This window comes from Dipteris shenzhenensis, chromosome 16, assembly GCF_047967505.1.
Source record: "Dipteris shenzhenensis isolate YYH24624 ecotype China chromosome 16, Dip_SZ_1.0, whole genome shotgun sequence".
NCBI lineage: Eukaryota > Viridiplantae > Streptophyta > Polypodiopsida > Gleicheniales > Dipteridaceae > Dipteris > Dipteris shenzhenensis.
This window is the reverse complement of record NC_141611.1, coordinates 50,026,572-50,036,302: the sequence shown is the minus strand read 5'-3', so window position 1 is coordinate 50,036,302 and position 9,731 is coordinate 50,026,572. Positions and strand designations below refer to the sequence as shown.

The 9,731-nt window shown below is 41.6% G+C and overlaps 1 protein-coding gene across 3 annotated transcripts; it reads left to right on the top strand.

Moving 5' to 3' along the window:
* The first annotated feature begins 4,489 nt into the window (after positions 1–4,489).
* LOC147893077 (pentatricopeptide repeat-containing protein At4g33170-like) lies at positions 4,490–8,055 on the top strand. Of its 3 annotated transcripts, none has more exons than XM_087387764.1 (4): positions 4,490–5,181; positions 5,307–5,386; positions 5,562–5,755; positions 5,929–8,055. In XM_087387764.1, the coding sequence occupies exons 1-4, from the start codon at positions 5,079–5,081 to the stop codon at positions 7,526–7,528; spliced, it is 1,977 nt and encodes a 658-aa protein (XP_087243890.1). In that variant the 5' UTR covers positions 4,490–5,078; the 3' UTR covers positions 7,529–8,055. The 3 variants fall into 3 exon arrangements, with proteins under 3 accessions (XP_087243890.1, XP_087243889.1, XP_087243891.1); XM_087387763.1 differs by having other exon boundaries at positions 4,491–5,214; XM_087387765.1 differs by having other exon boundaries at positions 5,147–5,214; positions 5,307–5,414.
* Positions 8,056–9,731: the final 1,676 nt, after the last annotated feature.

Genomic DNA, 9,731 nt, shown 5'->3' with positions numbered 1-9,731 from the left:
GCAGTCATTTGATCGTGCAAATTCTTCACCCTGGTGATGAACTTCTCTGTCACTTCAGACTCAGATAGTTTTGCGTTTGCGAGTTGAGTCTCTAGATTCTAAATCCATGTCTGATTCATGGTCTCATAGTGATTTTTCAAGACCGTCCATGCCTCCTCCGCTGTGGTGACATGTTGAATGAACGCCATGATAGAATCACTTACACTACAGACAATAGAACACAGTGCATCTGCATTTCTTCTTGTCCATGCAAGAATCTCATCTGCAGTTGGTACTATCTGTTGTCCTGCATTGGCTGGATCCGATCTTGCAACCGGCTTCACGTCCACCCTAGTAGCAGTATCCCAAAGCTCGTATGCGCTTAGGATTTGAACTTCCAGAGTGGATAGTTAGTGCCATCCAACTTTTTTCTTTCGTCGAATGGTGGGATTCGCAATCTTGCAGGCTGGGCCATCTCTCATAATCTGCTTGCAAACAGAAACACACTACCAAATCTTCTTGCTAGAGCCCAAGCTCTGATACCATGTAAGAAACAATACAACGTCTGTGCTCAACAGATAACAGGATCTTGTACGCAAGAGAGAAAAGCAAATAGTATGGAGAATCAAAATTTTGATTATTGTAAAATTGATACGATAGATGGCGCTGCCTCCTAGCCGTGCGCTCCTATGAGAGAAGCTTCGATGGTGTGCTGGAAACAGTAAAGGACGGAGGCTGGATGCAAAGGAATCAGGGTTGCTGTAGCCAGTGATGATAATGGGCTTCATGGGCTTACTCTTATATAGCTACCACTCGTAGTCGATTAGACCCAATTGGGTGACCGACCCACCAGTCCGCCCAAAATGGCCGACTAGGGGTTGGTCCCGAAATAGGCCACCGACCACATGATAGAACCGTGGCTCAAAATAGAGCAACTTACCTACGATTTTCGTTCTGCCCACAGCCATTCGGGATCATCTGGGGCTCCAAACGGGCCCCGCAACCCAAGAGTGGACTGCCCCGAGAAATGCTCCGTCTACCGTTAGTGCGGTCAGTCATGGGATGCCTTCCTGCACTTGCATGTAGCCTAGTTGGTAGTGTGCCAACTCTATCTGAAGCCATCCAGCCATCAGGCCACACATGGCTCCCATCTGGTGTCCACAAACCAGGACCTACCGGATAACCGAGCTACTCAAATGCCTTCTCCTCATATGGGGGGCTTACAACTAGAGTTAGTTGGTTCCCGCGTAGTTACACGGGAGTGAAGCATTGATATCTAACAATGACCTCTATTGATGCCATCCTGTCTGTCTCAAATTTTTCTTGCTCCTATTGCACCCATTGCTTTAAGGCTTGGTAACAAGCCTTCTCAATGTCACTTTCCGTAGATGTGCTAGGCATGGTCTCACTGAGTTGTGGGATTGGCATGGCTTGCTTTCCCAGAGGACTCTTTGCTTTTTGAGCAGAAAGGAGTTTTTGCCATGCCACTTCTTTCTGTTGTCTTGTTATGATCAAGACTACTGGCTGTGATACCACACTTTGTGTTGCCACACTGTGATTTTCCACACGTATCATCCCCAAGGGTACATCAGGTTTCACTTTCGTGGTTGGTTGAGGCTTTGTTCTTAGTGGGCAGTCCATGCAAGCATGCCCAACTTTGCATTCAGGTTGGAATGTATTGGGGTTACCCTTGTGTGGGCATTATGATATGTGGTGGTTTTCTCCATAACCAAATCCTCTATGAGAAGGTCGAGGTACCATTTCTAAGCCTCATTAGTTAGGGCCATCGGGAACTAAGCGGCTTTGGTTTCATTTGACTGATTGTCGCCTCCAGCACAACATGCTGCATCGAAGAGTTGAAGAAACCTGACGAGATCCCCTCATCCATTGTACTTTGGCATTTCCAATCTACCAAAGTGTCTTCTGCCAACCATTGTTGTTGTTGTTGTTGTTGCGGTTGCATTGTTGACCAAAGTAATCTGCAAGATGCAAATTATCGTTATCTATTTCTTCTTCAACCCTTAGGTCCTCCATGCTGCTTTTGATGGTGAGAGGTTGAATTCTTGGAGAGCATCGAGGGTCGAAGAGAGCTCGCAAAAGTATGTAGGTGCTAGTCTTCGTCCAGATCTGAGGTGCGTACACGATGCTTAATTGTATCTTTCAAGTGAGTGCATTTGACTTTGAAATCTACACACACGGGTAGGTCACAACAACTAAAAATCTCAAGCATAACATTTGACCCCAAAAAATATTCAAAGACATGGACTAGCCTATATAGCTTTATCCCAAATTTCGTGCACGAATAATTTATTCCTACTTAACAAATTAGAGAGAAAACACATCAAAGTTAATAACATTGTTCTCACAAGATTTTACGACTACAAACAACCAAGATGGGAATGCATGCACAGACACTTGCCATCATACATGAACTCACATACAATCATCTAATCTCTAAACAAAGTGTCATTCAATGCACATAATTAAGTCATACTGGCAGACACTAATCTCATGGCTATCGATTTCTATGTCTCCCAGAAACAAAAAAAAACAATCGAAACCCTTGCAAGTAATTTCAATGCTTTGACAAATATGTTCTCTCCCTTGTGTGTACGATAACAACACATCTGCTTGCTAGCATGACAATAGGAAAAAATGGCATCAAGAACATAAGTGCTACATTCAAGATCCAAACATACAATGGAATACGTGTAGTTGGAGTATACAAATCGCCAAAAAAACCCTTTGTTGAATTATTCTATCTTCTTTGGACAACAATAAGCCAATTGTCATCATTAGATATGTCAACACTAATCGGGCCCAAACCTCGCAGGCCTCCAATTCCCTCTCTAGTGCTCTACAACAACTACCAAGCGATCAATCAACCAATGACAACTTAAAGCTAGACACTAGACTACATTTGGACAAACATCACATAGAAACAACCATCCTAGGGACAAGTCAATAAACCCTTATGAGCTAGGCATGGTAAGGGCTAGTGTACACAGTGATAACAGTCTGCAACCAGCCTTGTGCTCCCATGTTTTATTTCAAAAGAGCCAGAGAAGATAATTGAATGCAAACTATAGTGTTGATAGATTGGCTCTTGAGTATCCCTGTTAGGTGTGCAGGGTTCTGGACTAGTGTGCAGTGGGAGTAGTGTTCCCAAAAAATATTTTTCACATTAGATAGAAAAACCTTACAACTTTGAACTCTTAGGTTTTTCTAGAAGGCTTCTAGGTATAAATTTGTCAATAAAAACATTGCAAATATATTACCTTTTGTTGATATTTTTTTCTACTTTGAAACTTTTTAAAATATAAAATTCCATTAAAAAAATTATTTCACGATAATTTGCCAATTTACTAGAACTTACAAGTGATGGATAACAATGTGTAAGAGCATAAGAAAATAACTTTTTCATTAGAATGAGCCATGGCATAGGCATGAATACAACCATTGACTTAATATATCATATCAAAAGGATATAAGCAAGTTGTGAATACAAGAAAATCACATTACTCCATAGAATCTTGACTGAAAATATGATGTGAGGTCTTTGCTCCTCCACACCACAAGCATATGGACTCACTGAAGTCAAAATCCGGCAACGCTGGTCCTTCAACTGAGATGCGCATGATAACATCTAGGCAGAATACCAAAAAACGAAGAATCTAGCTCTTTCTTTACCACAGTATTTGAGATGGATTCACTAATGTAGGATGCAAAGACGGCAGCAGCCTTCTTAATATGATACAAGTCCCTAGGGAGAGACTGGATACCAGACAGTTCTAGAAGATTTAATAGAGATGAAAATTTCAATAAGGCCATGTCTTCTTTTGCAATGTAGTAACTGCATTAAGTCCAGCTTTGAAATAGAATGGAGAGCCAATCTTAACAGTAGAATGAGCAAAATGCAAGAACAACGCGCAACAGAGGATCAAATACGTCATTGCAATTCCTAGAAACGCATTCTAATCAAATGATCGAAGCCCTTATCGATCAACGAGATCCTGATACCTTATGCACTATAGACGCTCTAAAACAAGCTGTGTGAGTAATCATAAACTAGGAGCCTCGAATAGAACCGTCCTCAGTCCTAAACCTAGAAGTGCTAATGCAGAGGAGAAAGGGCAAGGGGCGAGGGTAGGTAAGAACACAACCAATCAGAATAAACTCCTTTTGATATAATTGGGTGAGAGGAGATTTGATATAAGTACAAGATTTAGCTATTTAAAAATCATTTATTTATATTTTATAATGTTAAAACCTTTAATAAAAATATTTGGAAACTTAACAAGATTTATGATATGTATCATTCAATAGGCCTGCCAAGAGGAGGAAGAAAAGGGGCGGGGGAGGGGGGGAATCCCACTAAAAATGAGCTTTGAGGAGCCCCATGGGGTTTACTTAGGTCTCCACCTGTGGCAGGCTAAAACCTTTGTTATTAAAATTGTTACCTTTCAAATCCTTTTCGTTCCCTTCAAATAACTCTCTGACTTTATAGAAACCTTTTGAAATTAAAGGAACCCTTGAATCCACCATGCAAACAATTCCATTGAAACTGTTTACACGTTTTTCGTGAACACTGAAGTCTGTGGGAGCTCTGCAGGTTCTGGACCAGTGTGTATATTTGGTGCAATCAAAAATTGGTGCGCTGGTGCTCGTTTTGGCAACCTTCAAAAGTGAAGGCCTCTGTAGAATTCCGAGCAAACTGTCACTAGTGAAAATTTTCACCTTATTCGTCCGCCTTTGAAAATGAGATCGATAAGGAGACGAAAATACCAAAGCTGTACTTATTGTACTAGAGAGGCGGCGCGGGCGCCGGGCACTCAGGGGACTGGCCTGGTGCCAAGTTCCCAATATAGACTCTCTGAAGGAGGGAGATGACATTGCAGGAAGAGAGAAGGAGGGGGGCTGGGGCATGGGCCTTGGGGGGACGGTTCGGGGTGGAGAGAAAGGGTAGCTGATGATGATGATGATGATGTTGAGATGATGATGATGAGAGAGAGACAGAGAGAGATACAGAGAGAGAGAGTCTCTGAGGATTTTTGAGAGGCCGCTCTTAAGTTATCAGGAATGACATGAAAGTCGCATAAATGGTAAGGCCAGCTTCAGAAACGATCAAGCGAGCTTTGGCGACTGGCCAACCTTCGATGGTTGCGTCCCCCAGTAATAAATTGGACATGAGGAGCTCACTAGGTATACTTGTGGGGGAATGTTTGAATATAGCTGGTGAGCAACCCACTTGTCGTCCACAAATCTCTCATCGAACCAAGTTTGAATTCCAAGCGCTAACAATACTATCATCTATCCTGTGCACGCAGATAGAGCAGCTGCTAGGGAAGGATTATGGAAGAAGTTCTTCGCCGATCCTTTTCAGTGGTGGGATAACAGATTCAACGAGGTGAATGGTTGCTACGTTGAGGGACCCCGTAAGCTGGCATAGTACTACGCAATCGGGTAGCAGCATTGCATTTGAGACTCGATGTAGCACGAAACATTTGAAATGTTAACACAATTAAGTATCTGGTAGTTTGCTCAAGCTAACAGTTCTGTCAGTTAAAATGATAACATTGCAGAAAATACAAAGATATCCAGACTTTGTTCATAGTATCACAAAGGAGGCCTTGTGGATTGATGGCTGGTTGAACCCTCCTTGGGTGAAAGAAGAACTAGGTGCTTTGAAACAAGGTAAAACAAGATCTGATCGTCCAGTAAGAGCAGCGTACCTACGAGATGTGGGCTGTGGAGGTTCAAGCAGGAACTGTCCCAGGTGTTGCTTAAAGTAGAGGTTTTAACCAAGTAGGCTCTATTTTTAAAAGTTTGCTGCAGCGGTGATTTGAAATCCTAGGTAGCTGTCTCAGAGAGAGTTTTTTTTGTCTGAGATCTCTTGCTAGCATCTTATCTTGGCTGGATTTTTAGTCAGTTCTTGATGCAATCTTGCAGGGCGCTTGCGACAGACCTTTATTCAGACCTTTTTGTGGATGTCAAAAGACTTTGTACGGGACGATTATATGAGGCACTTGAGATCATGGAATCTATGTGCCAAAAAGGAAGGCAAATTCCCACGGAAATGCTCTGTTATCTTTTGCAGAGTTGCATCAACAAGAAAAACTTAGCAGTAGGGAGGAAAGTCCATTTTCATATTATGCAAAGTGGGTATGAGTCGGACACTGTTCTGGGGGGTGACCTTATCCGCCTGTTTGCAATGGGTGAGAGCTTAGTTGAAGCAAACTTGGTATTTGGCAAACTAGCTGCACCCAATAATTACTCCTGGCGAGCAATCATTTCAGCACATGTCAAGCTTGGACATGGTATAGAGGCCATTAAACTTTACCATAAAATGCGTGACTCAAGTTTAAAACCAAATGGATATGTTTATGTTGCTGTCCTTCAAGCTTGTTCTAGCATTCCTGCCCTAACTGAGGGCAAGCAAATTCATACCCATGTCATTGGAAGTGGTTTTGAGCTGGATATATTTGTCAGCAGTGCCCTAATTGACATGTACACAAATTGTGGAAGCCTCAAAGATGCATGCAAATTGTTCGATAAAATCCCAAAGGGAGATACAGTGACATGGAGCACAATGATTGCAGGATACGCTTGCCATGGGCATGATCAGAAAGCGCTTCAACTCTTTCAGGAGATGCAACAAAAAGGTGTACAGGCAGACAAGGTCACATTTGTTAGCATTTTGAAAGCGAGCTCCAATATTGCAGCTCTGGGTCAGGGGAAGCTAATTCATTCTCTTATTATTGACAGTGAGTCTGAGTCAGGTACTCATGTTGAATGCGCACTCATCACCATGTATGCCAAATGTGGGAGCCTTGAGGATGCGCAGAGAGTCTTCACTAAATTGGCCAAATGGAGTGTGGCAACGTTTAACGCATTGATTGCTGGGTATGTGCAGCATACAGATTACAAGTTGGCCCTGCAATATTTTGAGGACATGCAGGTAGCGGGTGTGGAGCCAAATGGTGTGACATTTATTTGCCTTCTTTCAGCATGCAGTCATTTAGGCCAAGTGGAGGAAGGCTATCATCACTTTAAATCAATGACAGAAGTTTATGGCATTATGCCTGCACTTGAGCATTATAACTGCATGGTGGATATCCTTGGCCGTGCAGGACTGATAAGCGAAGCAGAGAATCTACTCCAGAGCATGCCATGTCAATGTAACATTGTGGGGTGGAAGGCTTTGCTCAATTATTCTAGACTGCATGGCAATGTGGAGCTAGGAAAGCAATGCTTTGAAGAAGTGCTCATGATGGATTGTAGACATTCTGCTGGATATGTGCTTTTGTCAAATACCTATGCAGATGCTGGAATGTGGGATAGTGTATGCAGAATAGAAGAGCTGAGGAAGTGTATGTCTGCTTTAAAGATTCCAGGAAAAGCATTCATAGAGGTTCAGAACAGGGTGCATGAGTTTGCTGTGGGGGACAGAAGTCACCTTCAGAGTAACAATATATATGGAAAGCTTGAGCGAATATATCTACATATGAAGAACAAAGGGTATTTGCCATGTATGGACTTGGTTCTGTAACCTTCCTTTGTTGATAGAGGTGATGAACGTACCTGTGTGAACTTTGTCTAAATGGAGGCATAACTTGTCATGAAAGTACACCTAAGGCATGACTGTCTTGTGTATTCATGCTTTTATGGATTGCCCCAAGGTCATGAAGCTTATACAAGAATGCAAAAGGCAATATAAATGTAGCAGCTGTCAATCCAAGGGTGATGCATGCTCAACATGGATATATTGCTGCAACGATGGGATTCGAAGTTGCTGGGCTTTCCAGGTTTGTCACCTGTTGTTTAAGGCAGTAAGCTTATGTAAAATGCAACATATATAAGCAAGCCTTGCAGAAACGGAACTACATGGAGAATGCTCTGGAGACACTACAAGCATGACAGAAGTAGTTGCTTGAGCTGATGAGGGTGATATCCAGGTTAAACAGCAGGGCTGGAGCCATGGAAGCAAAAATATATAGTCTCAAGTTTTGACCAGCAATTTACTGTTATATGATGTGACATACTATTGTTACTTCACTGTAATAGATAACCATTAACAGGAAGTAATTTTTTTCCTGCCAGTGTCAATCATTATGCAATATCTCTTGTTTATAAAAAGCAAATGCCTTAGCATTGTCTCTTGTCTGTAGAAGTAATAGTTTATCAGGGTGATGAATGCATCCATGTAGACAGTCGCAAGACTGTATAACTGTGCAGAATAGGCAACCCGTGTGCACTTTAACATCACCTAAACTGGATCAATTGCTGCTCCATTTGTCGAACAAGGGCTGAAGCCAAAGTAGAGGTTATAGAAGCATTGACCTGCTAGAAAGCATTCATCAAAATTTCTCGGCCTTTGGGATTCCATGTTGCATTTTGATTTGAATGATATTGATGATCATTTATGAAGATGCTTAATCCATGCTTGGATTAAGTGAGAAGTTGCCTCTTCCTTGAATTATGCCCTTGCCTGTGTTTTTTTTTCCCTGCCTCTCTTTCTTTGGGTAGAAAATGTATGTTCATGATTTTTTAGTGTTGTGTTTTGCCTCCTCCTGGTTGTTCTTGCGAGAGATGAATTTCCTCATTCATTGCTTTCTTCCATTCTACTTCTGAATTGCATCTTCAAAATACATTGGTTCTGTTGTTTGCATAATATTTGTCATAAGAGTATAATTTGGGCTTTCAACCTGTACAACATTCCCTTTTTAAATTCTTCTAAATAGGACGACAATGGTTGTAGCAGCTACTCATGCTATTGCGCACATGGCCAAATATAGTCTACATGACTTGCAAGGAGGAGTATGAGACGATGCATGAGAATGAAGGTTTGAATGTCTACTCGTCAATAGTTTGGCTTTGGCAGTAATGGAAGCAAGAGGGTCCTTCAATGCCATGACATATCCATACACAATATATTGCCAAACATTGTCGCGCTTGCGATGTGTACCAATCATTTGCAAAGACGAACTATAGATCTAATCATTTTCATCTTATTTTCCCATTGTGTCATTTTTTAAGTTGCGAATTGGCTTCTTTGGCCTTATTCTCAAAGTGGGGAATCGACTTCGTTGGACCTTTGATTGTCACCCCCCCACTAGAAACGCTACAACTTGCTAGCCATTGATTATCTCACCAAAGTGGGTAGAGGGGATTGGTGCCATCCAAAGTGTCTGATGAATACATCCAATGTCTTCTTTCAAAATTTCTATACATGGTTTGGAATGCCCCTTGTGATTACCACAAGCCAAGGCAATCACTTTGTGAAAGATGATGTGGAGGAGTTGTTAAATCCACTCTATATATATGACAAACTCACACTCAATGGTCATATTGGAAAATACAAAGCCAGGATAATTACCAAAAGAGTCTTACAAGAGAGCGATGATGAGAATTTTACTCTAATTACCAAATGACAATTGTTAGGGCAATATTGCTATAATTGTACATTTTAAATTACCCATATAGGCCAAGGTTATATTGTTCCAAGTCACGAATGCAGATTATGGAAGCCTCTTTATGGCTAAATGCAAGTCCCTAGGGGCCCCTAGATCTAGAATTGATTGTTTTCTACATCAACTTAATTTTCAATGCCAACATTGATATCATTGTTGGACTACGCTAGTATGATCTACGAAGTTGATATCCAAAATTCTATGCTAACTTTTGGAAAAATTCCCCATGTTGGATGCTAAGCCTTTTGACACTCTAGTGGAATGCAATATCAAGTTTTCATA

Coding starts and splice junctions, on each gene's coding strand:
- LOC147893077 (XM_087387763.1), top strand. CDS start 5,079: ATGGTAAGGCCAGCTTCAGAAACGATCAAGCGAGCTTTGGCGACTGGC. Junction 5,387..5,561: donor GGGATAACAGATTCAACGAG/GTGAATGGTTGC, acceptor ATAACATTGCAG/AAAATACAAAGATATCCAGA. Junction 5,756..5,928: donor TCAAGCAGGAACTGTCCCAG/GTGTTGCTTAAA, acceptor GCAATCTTGCAG/GGCGCTTGCGACAGACCTTT.